A 20,334-nucleotide genomic window follows, 5' to 3' on the forward strand; every position below is an offset into this window, starting at 1 on the left:
GAAACAAAAGGATTATCTCAATAGACGCAGAAAAATCTTTTGACAAACTACAACACCCATTCCTAATAATAACACTAGAGAACATAGGAATAAATAGAGTCTTCCTTAAAATAATAAGTAGCATCCACCTGTAATAGTAATGGAATTTAAAGATCCCCTGTATTGGCTTGGTTGAGTGTTAAAACCCAGAGCTTGTGAATCCTACTTGTGGGATGGACTTGTTGATGTGAAAAGAGAGGGCTGAATTGGGAGGAGCTGGTGATGTGAATTTAGAGAGGCACAAGCAGAGAGACAGGCAGAAGAATTTTTTTTTTTTGGAAGCAGCATCCTGGAGGCAAAGAGAGACTGAGAGGATTGCTGAGGGCCAGTTTAAACTGCCCAGGACTTTTGAGAGCTGCCACCCAGAGCTGCCAAACATTTAGGAGACATGGCTGTTATGCTGGTACTTTGTCTGTCTGTTTTGATGTTGTTTTGCCAGATTCGTCTACTGGTGAAGGACAAGAGGTCCTGGAACCTGGCTGTTGGTTCAGAAGCCCTGAAGAAGGATTTTCTCATTGTATGTTTACAGAAATCCTGGAAGAGGGTTTTGCTAATGTTTTCAGGGGTCCCAAGGACTGTTCTGCAGACAGAGAATGAATTAATGAAGACATTGGCAACATATCTTGTGGCCTTATTAAGTTTGTCTCCCCAGGAACAAAGATTGCTGAGAACTTGCCTCGGGTCAAGATGAAGAAAAGACTTCTCTTTAGGTATTAAATGCTGTGCTTAAGCTTTTTGTAACTCTGGGGTAGATGACCTATTCAACTGTGATCCAAGGGTGGGAAACTTTTGACTTTTTTGTGCTCTGTGAATGACCAAATGAATGTACTTGACTTATGATTGGAAACTAATCTCCATTTGAGAAGAGGGGCTTTGTGATTGACTAAATGAATGTACTGCCTAGGGGTGGAGTAGTACTTGGAAATTATTGAATCACACTTGATGAATTCTGTATTTTGAAATATGCTATATTTTGATATTCTCTGTTCTTAATTTGTCACTGAATAAAATGGAGAGCAGCTATATTGGTATTTTGAACCTTGGGAAGTTGCCCTTTGCTTGGCTTTACACTACCTAAAAGCATCAACAAGTATTATATGTAATGGGGATAAACTAGAAGCATTTCCAATAAGATTGGGGGTGAAATAAGGATGTCCATTATCATCACTGTTATTCAATATGGTACTAGAAATGTTAGCTTTAGCAGTAAGAGAAGAAATTGAAGGAATCAGAATAGGCAAAAAAGAAACAAACCTGTCATTCTCTGCAGATGCCATGATGATATACTTAAGAGAATCCTAGAGAACCAAGTGAAAAACTACTTGAAATAATAAATAACTTTAGCAAAGTTTCAGGATATAAAATAAACCCACATAAATCCTCAGCATTCCTATATATTCCTAACAAAGCCCAACAGCAAGAGATAGAAAGAGAAATTCCATTTAAAGTTACTACAGACTTTATAAGATATCTGGGAGCAAACCTGCCAAAACAAACCCAGGAACTATATGAACACAATTATAAAACACTTTTCACACAAATAAAGTCAGATCTAAATAAATGGAAAAACATCAGTTGCTCATGGGTAGGCTGAGCTAATGTAACAAAAATGAAAATTCTACCTAAATTAATTTACTTATTCAGTGACATGCCAATCAAACTACCAAAAAATATTTTATAGATATAGAAAAAATAATATCAAAATTTATCTGGAAGAACAAAAGGTCCAGAATATCAAAGGAATTAATGAAAAGAAAATCTAGGGAAGGTGGCCTTGCCATACAAGATCTTAAATAGTATTATAAAGCAGCAATCATCCAAACTACTTGGTACTGGCTAAGAAAGAGTGGTGGATCAGGGGAATAGGTTAGGTACTGTAATGGGAATGGGAATTTGAAGATCTTTCCTGCCCCTTAATAGACCTAGGGGGACACTTAAAGACCTTCCCTGCTTTGAAAGTAAACTCTGCCCCCTGAAGGTGGTCACATGGAGCCTGTGGTGGGAGGAGTTTGCTGAAGAGAAGCAGACTCTGCAGGAAGCTGGTAGCCAGAGTCAGAAAGACAGTGGGAGAGAGAGGAGGTTGAGGCAAGTAGATAGAGAGGTTTGTGAGTAAATATTGATCTTGCATTGGTTTGTGGGAAGGCTAAAGGATGCTGTGGCTCTCACTGTTATTATGGCTTCTTAATATCTTTGGTGCTATGATGGAATCAGCTTACTGGTTTTGGGATTTGGTTTTCTGGTTTCTAAATAAATATTTCAGTTCTGTCCTCTACATGGAGAGTTTGATATATTTTGCGATCAAATGTCATGTGATATTTATAGTCACAGTCTTTATCATGATAATGAGTGCTATAAATATTGCATTGGTGCTACAGGCACACAAGACACAGTTGTCAATGACTACAGTAATCTACTATTTGATATTTGATCTGGGATAATAACTCACTACTGGACAAAAACTGCTGGGAAAACTGTAAAATAGTGTGGCAGAAACTGGGCATAGATCGATTTCTTACACCACAGTAACAAAATAAAGTCTAACTGGGTACACAATTTAGATATAAAGGCTGATACTATAAGCAAACTAGGAGAGCAAGGAATAGTTTACCTATCAAATTAATGGAGAATGGAGGAATTTATGACAATCAAGGGATACAGAACATTATGAAATGCAAAATGGATAATTTTGGTTATATTAAATTGAAAAGTTTTGTACAAATGAAGCCAATGCAACCAAGATTAGGAGGGAAGCAGAAAACTGGGAAAGAATTTTTACAACCAGTGTCTCTGATAAAGTACTCATTTATAAAATATATAGAGAACTGAGCCAAATTTATAAGAATACAAATCATTCCCCATTTGATAAATGGTCAAAGGATATGAACAGGCAGTTTTCAGATGAAATTAAAGCTATCTATAGTCATATAAAAATGCTCTAAATCACTACTGATTAGAGAGATGCAAGTATGAACAACTCTGAGGTACCACATCATACCTATCAGATTGCCTAACATGAAAAAAGAGGAAAATTATAAATGCTGGAGAAGATGTGGGAAAATTTTAACACTGATGTATTGCCAGTGGAGTTGTAAACTGATCCAACCATTCTGGAGAGCAATTTGGAACTATGCCTAAAGGGCTATAAAAATGTGCATACTCTTTGACCCTGGAATACCACTTCTAGGGCTATATCTCAAAGAGATCATACAAATGGGAAAAGAACCAACATGTGTGAAATTATTTGCAGCAGTTCTTTCTATGGTGCCCAAGAACCAGAAATTGAGGGGATGTCCATCAATTGGGGAATAGCTCAACAAGTTGTGGTATATGAATATAATGGAATACTATTGTACTATAAGAAATGAGAAACAGGCAGACTTCAGAAAAACTTGGAAAGACTTTTATGAACTAATACTGAATGAAATGAGCAGAACCAGGAGAACAATGCACACAGTAAAAGCCACACTGTGCAATGACTAACTTGGATAGACTTGGTTATTCTCAGCAATGCAAAGTTCTAAGACAATTTCAAAAGGCTCATGACAGAAAATGCTATCCACATCCAGAGAAAAAATTACAGAGTCTGAATGCCTATCAAAGCATGCTATTTGAATATTTATTTGAATATTTTTTATTCAAAATAACATTTTGATATTATTTTGAATATTTGCGTTTGAATGCTTATTGAAGCATACTATTTGCTCTCTCTTTTGTTTTGTTTCTTCTTTCTTGTGGTTCATTCCACTGGTTATAATTATTCTTTGCAACATGACTAATATAAAATATGTTTAATGTGAATGTAGAGCCTATATCAGATTGCATGCCATCTTGGGGAGGGGGGAGGGAAGAGACAGGGAGAAAATTTGGAACTTAAGAGCTTGTGGAACTGATTGTTGTGAACTAAAAATAAATAAATTTAATTAAAAGGAAAAAAAAAGAAAATTCAACCTTCAAATAAAAGACTCAAGAGGAGCACAAAAAGGTAAGCAGAAAATTAAAAAAACATGTTTTTCAATAAGGTTAAACTCTTTACAACCCTACACAGGTAGATATACTTACTCTAGAACCGTATCTATTAAGGCAGAAGGATTTACATAGACAGAGGGTATGGGTATAAGTTAACTTTGATGTTATGATATTAAAAAAAAAACTAAGGGGATGGACAAGTCACTTAACCCCAACTGCCCTGCTCTCCCCCCTCCAAAAAGCAAAAAACAAAGACAAAAAAATGAGGGGTGATAAAAAGGACTGTACTATGAAAAGATGAAAGGGGGAAGCAGAAAAGGGTAAATTACATCACATGAAGAGGAGCAAAAGATCTGTTACAGCAGAGGGAAAGAAGGGAGGGGTGAGCATGGTTTGAACCTTTCTCTCATCAGATTTGGTTCAAAGAGGAAATAACATACATATTCAGCTGGGTATAGAAATTTATCTTACCCTATAGGGAAATAGGAAGATAAAAGGGAAAGAAAAGGTAAAGGTGGGGGGCGGCTGGGGGGGGGGGGAGTTAATAGAAGGAATTAGAATAGGCAATGAGGAAACAAAACTATCACTCTGAAGATGATATGGTGGTCTACTTAGAAAATCCTCCTTGATCCTACTTAAGAAAATCCTACTTAAAAAACTACTTGAATTAACAACTTTAGCAAAATTGCAGTATATAAAATAAATCCATATAAATCATCAGCATTTTTATATGTTATCAACAAAGTCTAGCAGCAAAAGATAAAAAGAAAAATTCCATTTAAAATAACTGTAGACAATATTTTGGGAGTCTACCTGCTAAGACAAACTCAGGAACTATCTGAACACAATTACAAAACACTTTCCACACAAATAAAGTCAGTTCTAAACAAATGGAAAAATATCAAGCTCATGGGTAGGTTGAACTAAAATAATAAAAATGACAACTGAGCTTAAATAGTAGAAGCTGGTTTTTACAGGAAGTTGCAGGAAAGGCAACCAAATTAAGAACCTTATGGTCAGATCAATTCTGGCTGCATAAGGAGTTGCTCTAGCACCTTGTCTTACAATTTGTCCAAAGAAACTGTTGGCCCTGCCCTGTACTAATAATGCCCATAAGATTATATCAGCATTTTGGGAGATATGATGAATAAACTCTAGCAGGTAGAACGGAATTAGAGTTCATCTTTATGGCAGTCAGAAAGGCCAGGTGGTACTTAGGGTCTAGTAGGGAAAACATCAGGGTAGACAGTAAGGTATTATGGATATTGGGGAGAAACAGCAGGACAAATGGCTCCCAACCAATGGCTCTTAGGAATGGGGTAGCAGACCAAAGAGTGGAGTGTGACTGGATTATGTTTCAAAAATGTGGGGATAAGGTAGGAGCTGTGGGTCAGCATCATGTCTAGAGTTGATGTCCACTACCTTGTGGGAACTGAGTAGTGGAAAATGGTGTAAGAAATATGTGCTATTTTCCTTATACATTTCTAAGTCCCCAAAACACAGAAAAAGAAAGATCTTGTAGAAAAGACAACAGAGAATCTGAATGTGAGCATATTTAGTGACAAGCAGAAAGAGCTGAAGTGGGGATGAGAGGAATTCTGAGATATTTTCCATCAACCCTATAACCACCCCTATTAGAATTAAGCACTATTTGGCCTTTCAAGCTACCATGGAATAAATATAAACAAGTACCCTGCTTTATGTTCTGCCTCCTTGAAAGCAGGAACTATTTTGATTTTCCCATTTAACCTCCAGTTCTTAGAACAGAGCAGACATTTAATAAACGCTTTTCCTTTCCATTATTATAAGGCGGTTTCATTGACAAGGCTATGAAAAGTATCCTTAGAAGTTAACTAAGGAAGTAATAAATCAGACAGTTTGAGACCCACCTGGAGGTTCCCGTACAACTTGCCGAGCACTATTTGTGAGAACACCATCAGACCATTCCCTTGTGTCCATGTCAATATGACCTAGCAACTGCTGTCGAGGCATAGCTTTGGGGTTCATGGTGTACTGTTTTACTACTCTGCCAACTTTACATAGTGCTGCCCTTAACATCCTCCAAAGGGTAGATTTTCCAGCACCACTTGGACCAACTATAACTACTCCCATCCTTTGGCGTAACTGTTCATATAATTCCAAAGCTTTCTTGATCTGTTTTTAAAAAAATATACATAAACATATGCACATTTATATGTGTGTATGATATATATGAATGTTTCCATTAGTAAAGCATACATACATTTCATTGTTAGACTATTTGACTTAATCCACTGTCATAAGACTTAGTAATGTTTTTGTTTTCTTCATAACAAGTTAAAGGATATAAGTAACACAACAATCCAACATACATCTGTGATGTAATGTAAAAATCTAAAAATTCAAATATTTTATATAAAAACAAGACTTTGCTGCAAATGACTAGCAAAACTCACAAGGAAATATAAAGCGTTCACTCTATAAATTTTTGCCACATAAAAGAAATCTTTAAAACAGAATTTCTTTATAATAAATCTTCAAAATCAAATTAATTGCTAAAAGTTAGTACACATTATTCCAAGTATGTTAGATGTTTAATTATGGAATCATATTTTCCACAAATGTAAATCTACGTAACAAAAAATACATTGCTAAGGGAATTAACAAATATATACTGAAACTGAAAAATACTGAGAATTGAACTGGATTAAAAAATGTGGCAGTGCTTCAATGACTAAATTCAAATACTTTGAGTATTTATCAAATAATTTTCATTCAGTCCTTTCACATTATAACTGGCCGCAAGTGACAAGAGGATGTATACAGCATACTGCCTCACTAAAGTAATATAATCTCAGTTACATGCTTCAAGTAAAACAAACTGTCATTTATCAATACTTGTCCTGCTCCTTCCATGGTGTTACCTGACTTATTCTATGCCAGGTTCCCCCCACAACATGTTCCAATTCTAGTCACTTGAACCTTTATCTCATCATTCTTATCAAATAATCTGGTAAAATACTGGTAAAATCTTTACTTTGACCAGTGTGTGGCATTCTGGTTGATATCATAACAGGTATAGTATCCTCAAGTATATTACCTCCCTTGGAAATATTAATTACCCTTAATTATTGATACAGTCTCAATCTCATTAGTGTACAGGATATCCTACAAATGGCAAGAGAATGTCTTCTAAGTTTACCAGAATATTTTCTAAAACACCATATGATAAATAATCAATAAATCTGTCTTTTTGAATACTGATTTAGCAAATCAAAATAATAAGACAGGATTGGAAAGTTACCTGGTTAGGTATAATTTCAAAGTTTGATTCCTCAAAGACTTGCTTTAAAGTTGCACTTAGTTCATCATATTCTACATCCTTAAAATCAATTCCAGGGAAGACATCTTTAATCAATGCATCAAAACGTGTGCAGTCCACAAATGTAAATTTAGACATGGTATTGAGCCGCAAAGCTTGAACCACAATATGGCTTTCATTCACTGAGGAAAAAGTGTAATTTCAAAGTAAATTAAGATAATTTCATCGTTATAACTATTCATTTAAACAGTCTATTTTTTTTTTTTTTGGACCAGAAGTGTGCATCATTGGCAGATAAAACTCCCTGTGAGGAAACTTCCTCTACCAATGCAGATCAACAGCAGCTTTGAAACTAAAGAGTCATAGAGAATTTTCAGGGGCATTGAAAGGTTATGTGACTTGCCTATGGTCACACAATCACTTGTGTGTCAAAGGGATAACCTTTTAGGAATAACCTGAACAAAGGTTTTTTAATTCCAAGGCTGGTTTTCTATATACTACATTATACTGTCTCGTAATAACTATGTTATTCACCTTTAATTTATTCATTACTGGGGTAGCCAAGTGGCGCAGTGAGTAAGCACATCGGCCCCAGAGTCAAGAGACCTGGGATCGGTTCCGGGCTCAGATACTTAACACCCACACAAAATAACTGGCTGTGTAATCTTGAGCACGTTACTTAACCCCAATTGCTTAGGGGAGGCCAGGTGGCGCAGTGAGTAAGAGTGCCAGCCCCAGCGTCAGGAGACCTGGGTTCCGGCCTTAGATACTCGGCATCCACACAAAAATGATTGGCCGTGTAACCTTGAGCAAGTTACTTAACCCCGATTGCTTAAAAACAATGTATTCATTACCATATATCATGGTATGTCTTTATATATGAAAATTTTAGATGAATAATTAGAATAACTAAGGACCAGACTAATCATTATTTAAGTTGATCACCTATAATTTTCCATTTGTCATTTGTCTGACATTTGTCAGACATTATTTAGGCATATTAAAATAGAACAAAATTGCTTACATATTGTGATTGATAAACATCCCTTGTCAATATTGTGGTTTAAATTCTGTAAAAGGAGACTATGAAAAATAACATGAAAGGTTTTTGTCCTGAAAGGAAAAGGTTTGCTATAACCAAAAACTTATAAGCAAACTGAAAAAATATGGTATGCCTTGTCCAAAATTATTTTTACAAGACCATTTAAAGAGAGATGGAAATGTTGGTGTAAGTTATCTTTGAAGGCTAATTATCGGCTTGTAGAAAAATTAGGGCAAAAGATAGGCATATCTTCTTAGTTTGGTTTTTCCTACACATTTGTCCTTGAGATACACTTTTATCATTTAACTTGAGGTTTCTAGCCTTCATTAAATTCCCACAGTGATGCTTCATAATGGTGTGGATTCTTGAAGGGTATGGTATAACTAAATTTTTGGCAGTTCTACAAATTCAAAGCAGGAAAGACCCAGGGATGGGCTATATGTCTGTAATCAAATAACAGGTTTAGATAAATCTGAAGAGATTTTTCACCAGGTTAACCATAAAATTATTTTTTTTTCCAGAGTCTTGAGATAATATCTAATAGTGGGTAAAGAGAGGTTGAGATCAGTGTGTTGGTGGAACAGATTCTTGAAGAACTGAAGTAAGAAAAGTTTCTACATTTGGCCCTTAGAGCCCTGGAAACATATTAAATGTATTATGCAAAAAGTTTCAAACACAAACTCTACTAAAGATATCTTTTAAATGATACCAAACAAAATACTGAAAAACTTCCAATGTACAAAATAACCAAATTCATTTTATAAAAGTAATGTTAAAGTAATTCTGTGTTTGTGCTTATCTATATACATGTATGCATATATATAACACACACATTTATATTAATCATTTAAATCTTTTAATTATTAAGTCATTCATATAAATTCTTCTTTTACCCAGTGGAACTCAGATTTACAGGTCTTTAAAGACAGCTATCTATTTACCTTAGTAAATCAATTCAACCAAATTGAACAAACACTCAGGAAGTGAGTGTGACATTGGGAATTCAAAGCTGAAAAATTATGCAATCTCTTCTCTCAGAAAACTTACAATAAAATAGGGCAGAGAAGATATGTGCACAAATAAATAATACAAAGTATGATATAAAACAAGAGTTTGAGCTGCCCATCCTTACATATAGAAGCTTATTCATGTAAACTAATAATTCATTTTATATGAATGGAAAAGGATGCAGATTTATGTTATTTTATACTACTAACACAGAGAAGGATAACTGGTAAAAAAATTCCACAAATTCATATTTTTTTGTATTTAAAACCTGAAAAGTTACCTATGTATTTCACCTATTAATGAATAAAAAAATACAGAAAGTTATTTGAAATAATCAATCATACCTATTTCTTTTATGTCATTTCTCTTCAACTGACGAAGAAGATTTCCACTTCCTCTAAGGACTGTCTTCAAAGCTCTTAAACCCCAATCGTAGTGCTGCTGAGGTGTCAAAAGCTCTCTGGAATTTAAAAACATTTACATTTTAACTTTCAGCTTAATAATTAAGTACCACTAAGAAATCTTATTTTTTGTCACATTTAAATGCAGAATGCAACCACTGAAGATAAAATTACTGTAAATGATTGTAATTATATTCCGTTAAGTTCTTTTTTTTTTCTTTTTGGAGGGGAGAAGGCAGGGCATTTGGGGTTAAGTGTTACTTGCCCAAGGTTACATGGTTAGTAAGTGTTAAGTGTCTGAGGCCGGATTTGAACTCAGGTCCTCCTTACTCCAGGGCCGGTGCTCTATTCACTGTACCACCTAGCTGCCCCATTCCATTAATTTCTAAGCTACAATAAATTTATCAGAAAGACTTTCCTTTATAGAATTTTGACAGTGGTTTTCACTGAATTGGATAAACCATAAATGAACTAGCAAATTAGTCAACAATACTTGACAAATCTGCTCTCTTTATCTCTAAGTTCTCTCAGCAGCTAATTAGGTTCCCAATATCTGCAATTTTCTGACGATCATTTAACACTTCTTAGTGGTATGAACCAAGATTACTATGACGAAAAAGCAACGTCAAAGAGACTTGCTATTAATTACTAGAAATGAAGCATAAGAAAAGAGAATAATTCTTATCCAGAAAAAAATTAATAACAATAATAACACAAAGGTATTATTATATACAGTGTTTTTTGTTTTGCAAAATGTTTAACAAATGTTTTCTACCTTATCCTCACAACAAGCCTATTAGGTAGGGAACTGAAAGGGAAAGGAATAAGCATTTATATGGTACCTTCTACATTTCAAGCACTACTAAGCACTTTACAAATATCATCTCATTTGATCTTCACAATAAGTCTGTGAGGTACATACTGTTATTATCCCCATTTTGCAGTCAAGGAAACTGAAATAAACATAGGCTAAATGACCTGCCCAGGGTCACACACCTAGTAAGTGTTTGAGAGCAGATTTAAACCCAGGTCAGTCTGACTTCAGGCCCAGTACTCTATCCACTGCACCACTCAGTTACTTCAAAAAGAAGTAACTACAGAATGATTATCAAATTTACTTTTAAACTACTTCATATGCACTAAATAGAGAGTATCAGAGATAAATATAGCAGGGAAGATAAGCAAGACCAGTGAATTCCCTCTTAAGATGGGTATTTTCACCACCTCCCCAGTTACTCAAGACTGCAGATATCTGAGCTTTCCCATGCCCAATGGAGTTAAAGCCTCCTATATGTAGCTACCCTCTATTTGAATGTGGAATCTTTGAAAACGGGAAATGTCTTACTTTTCTATTTTTAATCATCCTCAGTGCATGCCTAGGGCTTACTGTATAGTAAGCATCTAATAAATGTTTTTTCATTCACATTCACTCCTTTAAGTCAAATGAACCATTCTGAGCTAAGCAACTTTGATCTATTTTTACTTTTCCTATTTGTACTAAGAACATATACGAAATATTAAATATAATGCTATCATGAGACTTTACTGGGCAAATCTGAGTGAATATTATTAACTTTTCACTTAGTGCTAAAAATACATAGCACATATAAAATGATTTTAAAATATGACACTTACCGAGAAAGATTAAAAATGGATACTAATTTTCTGCCCAACACTCGAGCATCTTTAAAGCCTTCAGAATATAGAATCACTTCGGCAATGAGCTCATTGTCTGGACGAGACATAGCTACTGGTCTGAAGAGTTGTTTTAGGTTATCTGGCAGTTTTTGTCTTCCTCCATAACCTTTCCCAGCAGGATTCATTGTGATGAAAATTCCAGAATTTGGATCCATTTGAACCTGAAATTATTCATTTAAATCAAGGTGTAAAGTGATGAGGAAAGTTATACTGGGATTGTGACCATGGAAAAGGAAATCTAAGAAACATGTCTTAGGAAGAAAGCTTAAGATTCAGTTAACAGATCAGAGGCAGGGGATAGACAGTCAAACAACGTCATCAAAGAGCAAGTGTTGTTAAAGCTTTCAAAATATTTCAGTTCATCAAGTTATCTGCTTTTTAAAAAATTAAAATTTAATACTATACCTCTTTGCCAAGAAGTTCACATACAGTTCTATGATTCTTCAAAGCATCCTGGATTGTCTGGATCTGCATGGACACAGCAGACAACACTGCTTCCTCCAGTCTGTTGAATTCATCAAAGCATCCCCAGGCCCCACATTTCACTAGACCAACAAATATGCGGCCCATTGATTTCACATCAATACCCTGAAAAACAAACAAATCCAAGCTTATTTTTAAAAAACTACATTTTTTTCAATGATTATTTCATATCGCTACATAAGCCTTTGGGAAAGATATTTCACCAATCCAATATTTCCATTTCCTCACTTGTACTCCTTAGTTCATGAGCTTTTTATGAGAATTAAAGTAAATAACATAAATTGTGCATAGAAAGGTGCACTGAAGAGTAAAAATACAAGGCAACATAAGGCATAATGTAGACATGAACTATTAAAATTTGCTTTTACTCTTTTAGTTATTTAAGAAAAATATTCCTATTACCTATTTCCAATCTGATCATCTAAATGTATAATAAGATATCCTAGTTTTCTATGCTTTCTCTTTTACTACTGATGAATTTTTAAATGAACTTTAACCCTGAAAAATGTCAATTATTCATTTAAAAATATTTTTTTCTATGACCAAACAAATCTTATATTTTTCTAAAATAAACAAAATGAGGCTATTTTATTTAAGCTTTTTCAAATGGGAAAATTCTGAGACCCGTAAGTTTTCTCTCTATGTAAACTAAACCAGGAAATACTATACTACCAATTCATCTAAAATATCAGATTCCACTTTCAGAGATGTTCTAAAAGTAGATTATCAATTGTATTCATATAGTTAATGTCTTACTTTTATAATTTAAGGAGTTGTGATTTTGTTGATAGGATTGATCTCTCTTCTAATGCAATTTTCAACCCTTCAATGATAGTATTCAAGTGTTTCTGTGGTCAAATAATATAGAATAACTAATTGGCTGTCAACTTACTTATGAGTCTGTCCATATTCAGTTAGACTGGTTGTCAGAAATAAGCTTAAGGGCGTTTACTAGGTCTGTACTCAAAGTTTTTCCATCTGACAGGATTTTCAAGCATGGACTTTGCTAGCATAACATTCAAGAAGCCAAGGTCACTTACATAGTCACAATGAGGAATAAAAGGATGAGTTCAGGAGAGGATGCAAGATCTTATATTTCAATACAATTACATTATATTTCAAAAAGAATGGTAGATAGTCAAGACAAAAATTTGACCAACACACATCTAAAATTAATACTGAATATTTTTTATATTACCTCATCACAGTTGAAAACTAAAACTTGTCTTCCAAGAAGTCCACCCAAAGCCTTCACAGATTCTGTTTTGCCAGTTCCAGCTGGTCCGTATGGATTTCCTCCAAGACCCATCTTCATGGCTTGTGTGAGAGTTAGGTAGCACTTATCTGTCAGTGGTGTATAAACAAGCTTGGGAGCATTACCCTGTGAAAAGTGAGGTATTAAGTAAAAATGTTGCTGTTCTATTCAATAGCAATAATTATTTATATACTATGGTTCTCTACTTAAGAAACTGTAGAAAAGCCAAAAAATATATTTCTTAGCACAAAAAGAAATTAGAAGAAGTCTGACTGAGGCACACTCTAAAACAACAACTGTGATAAACTTGAAATTTATTTTTCCAGGTTATTACATTTAATATGGAATTTATAAAATAAAACCTTGTTAACAACATGATCTCCACTCAGTTCCTAAATATGAGTATTTAATAGTTTTTTTTCAAACAGATCAGCCAAGCTCATTTCAAGGACACAAAAGAGATTTGAAAGTTATAAAGTTGAATAATGTTTAAAATGAGGAAAATCCCATCTCGCATTTCAGGTCCACATAATTCTTTATCTGAAAGCTATATTAAAATTAAAAACTATTTTAGCATAATTAGAGATGAGAAAGTCTATAAAATTGATAATTTTATACTATCAACTATATATACCATATATATATTTTATATATATATAAAACATTATACTATACTGTGCTGATTTCAAGGGAAAATTCTATTCAGAATCCAATTTCTATTCATAGTTTTCAACCTCAAAATAAACTTCCTCTCTGACTAGAACTATATTAACAACACAATCTTAAAAGAACCCAGATGGCTTCTATCCTCTCATATGCAGCTTTATTATTGATAATGATACAAAATGTAGAAGTGACAGTTTTGTTTTGTTTTTTAATGAACTCAACAAGTAATTAGATGGAAAATTCTGATTTTGACTTATTAAATTAAAAGTCATATGGTAATGTAAATTAAATTACTTAAAAGCATTATATTAGACCATAACATTAAGATTCTTCTTATCTTGGCATGGTTTCAAGAAATAAACATTAAGTTCTTTACATATAGACTCCTTTCAACTACATCTGAGCATAAGATTTCAGTCAATCAATCAATCAGTTAGAATCAAAAAGTCTACAAATAAACCCTATGCACTATGCTAGACACTGAGGGAAAATCCCAAAACAAGAGGGGGACAAATTCTACTATTCTCAAATAGCTCAAAGGCCAGTCTGAGCAAGTAAAGAGATAGAGACTGTTATCTTTTATTTAACTCTTTTGTTGGTATAGAGATTTTTCAAAATATTTTTTTCTTAAATCTTTTAAATGAAGGTTAAACTATTGTATAATATTTAAAATATCTTTTTAAATTGGTATTGAATTACAAAAATAAAGCCTTTTCCTTTATGGTAATCAAGTTTTGATGAAAATGCCAACAAGTGTGGACATTTTCATGCAAATACAAGGAGGGGCAAGGAATTTCAAACAGTATACCAAACTCCAGAATGGGACTTCTCTCTACCACCACCTGTGTAGATAAGTGCTAGGGAATTTTCTGAGGCACATCAGCATGAAGTGACTTACACACAGTGTATTGTTAATGGAATGGGAAGATCTTTCTTGCCATTGTGTGAGGCCTATGTGAGCTGCTCTGAGTCACATGGAACCTGTGGTGAGAGAAGCTTGCGAATGGGTGAAGCAGGAAGTGGGAGAGTGATGTGGAACTGGGAGAGGAAGCAGAGAGAAGCAGAGCAGCTAGGCTGGGTGGGAGAGGGGCATTTTACCTAAGGGAGCTTGTTTGTGAGAAGGCCTGATAGAGGTAAGGCTTGGGGATGACAGTGGTCCCTGAACTGGTAATATGTACCAACTTCTTTAATTACCATGGATTTGGCTTTCTGGTATATGAATAAATATCTTGGTTTTGTCTTCAAAGAAGAAAGTCTATTATATCTTGTGATTCAAACCTGGAAATATGCTTACATATTCATAGCAGCTGCTGTGAGTATCACATTGGCGATATTTGGCATCTCCACCCTCAGAGGTCTCCCCTCAGCTCCCAGAGGTCTTCTCTCCACTCTCAAAGGTCTCCTCCCAGCTCTCAGAGGTCTCCTCTCTCTGCCCACTCAAGCTGCTTCTCTCTCTCTCTGAGCACTGTACCACTCTCTCAGTGCTGGCTCTCTTCATGCCTGCTTTTTCAACACTGGTTCTCTTAATATACAGTTCTACTTAGCATCTGATGGGCTAGAACCCACATGTATGTATCTGACTGGCTAGAGCCCACATGTACCTATCTGATTGGTTAGGGCCCACTTGTCTGATTGGCTCAGCAAAGTGGCATGTAAGACTGAGGCTGGGAAACTGAATAACACACACAGAAAAAGAGCAAAAAAAAAAAATACACTTTGCTTGCCTTTATACACAGTAAGGGCCAGAGATGGCATTTGAACCCAGGTCTTTCTAACTCCTTTTGCATCACTCTATGGCACAACCACTTCTACAAAAACATTTCTAAAGATTCAAAATAGTCCTACCTGATACTCATAGGTGTACTGGAGTTCAGAATCCACCATCTGAACATAGCACGTTTGTCCATTTTTCATATAGAACCTGACTTGCTTTTTCCAAACCCAATCTTCTGGGGTATGAATCTGAACTTGATTTAACTGCTTCACTATATCAATATTATGGATAATGTCCAGAATAAGTGCTTTAAGTTTGAGTTCAAGAATCCCTGATTCTGTACAGATATAAAACATTCCAGGAAGAAAAATATTAGTTCATGGGTTTTGTTTAACTTTTAAAAACTTAAAAGTAATTCAATTCAAAGATTCTAAATTTTAGAAATGACTGCTCAGCAATAATCATATTATTGCTTCAGCCAAGGTTTACATTGCCTTTGATTTTTAAGTGCAATTACACTAGAAACATATACAACTATTAAGAAATCTCAAAGGTTCAGTGGGAGAAGGTCTGTAGAATTAAAGGATCCTAGATTTGAATAGTTACTGAAATTACTTATTATGAAAGCAGGATAAGTTTGGTCAGTAGATAAATAAAAGAGATTTCTGAACTAAGAGAAGTTTTTGGCATCAAAGCTGCAAATATAATATCATTATCTATTCAGTAAGGCAGGGGGGGAACCTATTATAGTAGATATGAAATCTCATGAGGGGTTCAAATGCTAGTTCTATCCTTTCACCATCCATATAACCTTACACAAGTCACATCTTCTCAGGGTATCAGTTTCCTCAAGGAAGGAGACTGGACTAAATAACACTACATATTGCTTTCAGCTCTAAATCTATGATCAATTAATTAAACAAAAAAAAATTAACCTCTTATTGTATTCCAAGCACTGTGGTTAGCTCTAGTAATATAAGTACAAAGAAAAAAATAATTCCTACTTGTAATGAGTTGTAATGAGAGACAACATATAAAAATATATACAATATAAATATAAAGTGAATAAATACAGTATATACAAAACAAGTGAATTTGAGAGTGAGAGTACTAGCAGCTGTGAAGATAAAGAAAGTCTCCTGCAAAAAATGGTGTCTACATTGTGCAATGACCAACTCTGATAGACTTAGCTCTTCTCAATAATGCAATGATCTAAAACAATTCCAAAAGACTCATGATAGAAAATGCTATCCACATCCAAAGAAAAAACTATGGAGTCTGAATGCAGATTGAAAAATACCATTATCTCTTTTTTTGTTTTGATTTTTCTTTCTTGTGATTCTTTTCCCTTTTGTTCTGATTCTTCTTTCACAAAATGACTAATGTGAAATTATGTTTAATATGATTGTACATGTATAGCCTATCTATACAAGACTGCATCCCATCCTGGACTGTAAAAATGACTGACTTTTTCTTAGTTTTCCTGATCAGAATTGAGTCTGGTGCATTTTCTAAATATCTGTGGCATAGGGGGTTATATAATAAATAAATTAAAGTAGAATAGAAGAAATTACCTCTCAGATTCATTGGTAGTAAAAGCATTCATGACCAAACAAAATACAAAAAGATTCACAGGAGGTTAAATGGATAATATTGATAACATAAAGTCAAATTTATAATAAAAAGCATTCCCCAGTTAATAAATAGCAAAGGATATGAGCAAATAACTTTCAGAAGAAAAAAAATCTAAGCTATGATAGCCATATGAAAATATGCTTTAAAATGCTAATAATTAGAGAAATACAAATAAAATCAACTCTGGGGTACCATCATATACCCATCAGATTGGTAATTTGACCAAAAAATAAAATAAAAAATGCTGACAGGACTGTGAGAAAACAGATGCATTAATGTACTATTGACAGAGCTATAAAATGGTCAAATCATTCTAAAATGGAATTTGGAACTATATCCAAAAAGCTATCAAACTATACATGCCCCTTGACATAGTTATACTGCTTCTAGGTTTAAATGCCATCCAGAGAGATCAAAGAAAGAGGAAAACAACCTATATGTATAAAAATATTTATAGCAGGCCTTTTCATGGTGGAAAAGAATTTAAAACTGAAGGCATGCCCATCAATTAGGTAATACTTGAAGTTAGGTGATGGAATGCTATTGAACTATAAGAAATGATGAAGGAGATGGTTTCAGAAAAACCTCAAAAGATCTGTATGAACTGATACAGAGTGAAGTGAATAGAACCTGGAGAACAATTTTTATACAATAACAACAATACTGTAAAGATAAACAACTCTGAAAGACTTCGGAATCCTAATCATCACAACTATCAGCTATAATTCGAAAGGACTCATGATGAAACATGCCATCTAGAGAAAGAGCTGATGGACAGCCATCAAAGTACCAATTAAAGCTTTTATTTTCCCTTTTAGACATGGGTAATGGGGGAATTTGCTTTGCTTGACTATATATCATTCAAACAGGTTTTGTTTTTTCTTGCCTTCTCAATGGGGAGGAGGTGGGAGAAACAGAATTCAGAACTGAAAATAAAATAAAACTGAATTTTTAAAAGCATTTCAGTTACCTCTCTGTTATTAGAAAACAGCGTTCACTAGAAGCTTTCACACTTTCCAAAGCTCTAAATTCATCTTGTTTGTTAAATTTTGTTCCAACCACTGAGAGACTACAGTAAATTGCATCTCCCAACACTTCCTGTGAAAACTGCTGATTTCCACTGTTCTAATACCATTTTCAATTGAGTTCCACCCATATTTATCTACATTTTCAAATAGGTCAAAAGCAGGTGATGAGGGATCACTACTGCTCTTGCCCATGAGGATAATAAGTTCATAATTTCCTAGCTGTTAGCACCAGCTTCTCCAATAGCCTCACACAAAGTCTATAAGAAAAAGTTAGAAGACTAGTCAGTCTACATGCCAGACACAGATTTCAGTCAAGGGAAATGCTATTAGAATAAAAATTCATTTGCAAAATACATTGGAGGATAAAAGTAGAAGATTATAAGCAGCAAAATAAACAGAGGAAAAAAGGCATGGAAGCTAAAAGTGAGAAATGGGTCTATGGAAAGTTGGCTGTGAGAAATAAATGGGTTATATTACCATAGATATATGTCAGGGTTTGCAAAGCAGTCTGTTTTCATCAAGAGCAGTAAAGGCACCACAATATCTAGACCCTAATACTTCAGTCCTCACCCAACTGGAAAAAGAAGCCAAACGGTATTGAGAAAAACAAGGAAAAGCAATGAGATAATGGCATGTCCACACTAAGAAAACACAAACTGGAACAATCTTGAAAGCACTAAGAAAGCACTTCAGAGATATTCAGGAAGCAAAAGATGACAAAAGAATGGAACAAATTATGGACAACAGTAACAACAAAAAACAAAGTTTAATTAAGAGACCATTCATAACTACCTACCATATGACTACTTTTTCATCTTCACAAAATCTTTATGAAAATATTCTACCTACTTATTAGCAAAGGTATTCTCAATGAACATTATAAGAAGTCACTGGGTAGGCTTTGGCCAATTATTCTCTATGAAGCCAAATTATAAAGTATCATTACACACACACACACACACACATACATATATATAAACATATTTGCTATAATCCATATAGGACAAATAATCCACATAGGAAAAAACTAGAGATGAATATGCCCTATGTATATGTATATGTGTGTTTATATATACATATGCAATATAAATATGTGTATATGTATATCATTAGGCAGTTGTTCCACTGAGTTAGCACATTAGTGCATATATTTGAAATTAGACATATGGATGTACATTGAGCTGAGCCCAGAGCTGGAGAGGAAGAATAACATAGGCTAGATTACATTTGGAAAACTAAGCATTCTTTTTAATGATTCCAAGTTTGTCCCAGGGCACAAAAACCAATATTTTATATAAGTGTCCTCTGGAAATGTTATGTGATTATAAATATTGAAACACCCTAATCTCCAAGAAACTGAAGTAGCAAATGACCAAAAGAACAATAGAGAGATGAATAATGTGTATCAGCATGATGAAGCTTATCTCCAATGATGATCTATGCCAAGCGTCAGCAAACTGTAATCCATGGACCAAATCCACCTCATCTTTCCCCAAATCTATTTTTGTATGACCCATAAACTAAAAATGGTTTTTACATTTGTGAATATTTCATTGTATTTAAAAATGTAAAAACCATTCTTCTCTCAGGTCATACAAAGAGAGATAGCAGGCCAGATTTGGGCTTCAGGCCACAGTTAGGACATCACTAAGGAAACATAATTGAAAAAGGAGTTAGACAGGTCATGTGATGAGAATGAAGAATGACAGTCAGTCATGCTCTCCTAGGATCCACAAAATACAAACAGAACTAGAGAAACATTTCTAATATATTAGATGCATGCTCTGAGGGTCTATCAAAAAACATGGACAAGAAATGCATGAGAATGAAGACATATGGATAGGCTGTAATCTGTGCTGATAAAGTAAGTACCCACATTGAAAAGATCATGAATCTACGGTACTAAAGTGTCAATGAAATATTTGGGAATTTATGTCCCTCTCTAATATTAAATTAAATAGAAGTGGGGAGGAAGGCCACCTTGCTTTTTCTCTGTACTTATCAGGAATGTGCCCACTGTTTTCCCATTACAACTAATGTTACCTCTTGTGTTTAGATATATACTTTCCTTCACATCAAAGAAGGACAATTATATGCC

General features: G+C 34.4%; 1 protein-coding gene across 1 annotated transcript in view; it reads right to left on the bottom strand.

Moving 5' to 3' along the window:
• DYNC2H1 (dynein cytoplasmic 2 heavy chain 1) overlaps nucleotides 1-20,334 on the bottom strand; it is a 429,393-nt gene that overhangs the window by 320,541 nt on the left and 88,518 nt on the right. The window contains exons 32-38 of the mRNA XM_069080147.1: nucleotides 15,705-15,910; nucleotides 13,137-13,319; nucleotides 11,861-12,043; nucleotides 11,393-11,616; nucleotides 9,701-9,816; nucleotides 7,289-7,488; nucleotides 5,895-6,159 (exon numbers count right to left, since the gene is read on the bottom strand). Coding sequence (XP_068936248.1) covers nucleotides 5,895-6,159; nucleotides 7,289-7,488; nucleotides 9,701-9,816; nucleotides 11,393-11,616; nucleotides 11,861-12,043; nucleotides 13,137-13,319; nucleotides 15,705-15,910 — 1,377 coding nt within the window. The remainder of the gene's footprint in view (nucleotides 1-5,894; nucleotides 6,160-7,288; nucleotides 7,489-9,700; nucleotides 9,817-11,392; nucleotides 11,617-11,860; nucleotides 12,044-13,136; nucleotides 13,320-15,704; nucleotides 15,911-20,334) is intronic.

This window comes from Petaurus breviceps, unplaced genomic scaffold, assembly GCF_028583685.1.
Source record: "Petaurus breviceps papuanus isolate PSGF00001 unplaced genomic scaffold, PetGlider_PUasm1.0 91133, whole genome shotgun sequence".
NCBI classification, from domain to species: domain Eukaryota; kingdom Metazoa; phylum Chordata; class Mammalia; order Diprotodontia; family Petauridae; genus Petaurus; species Petaurus breviceps.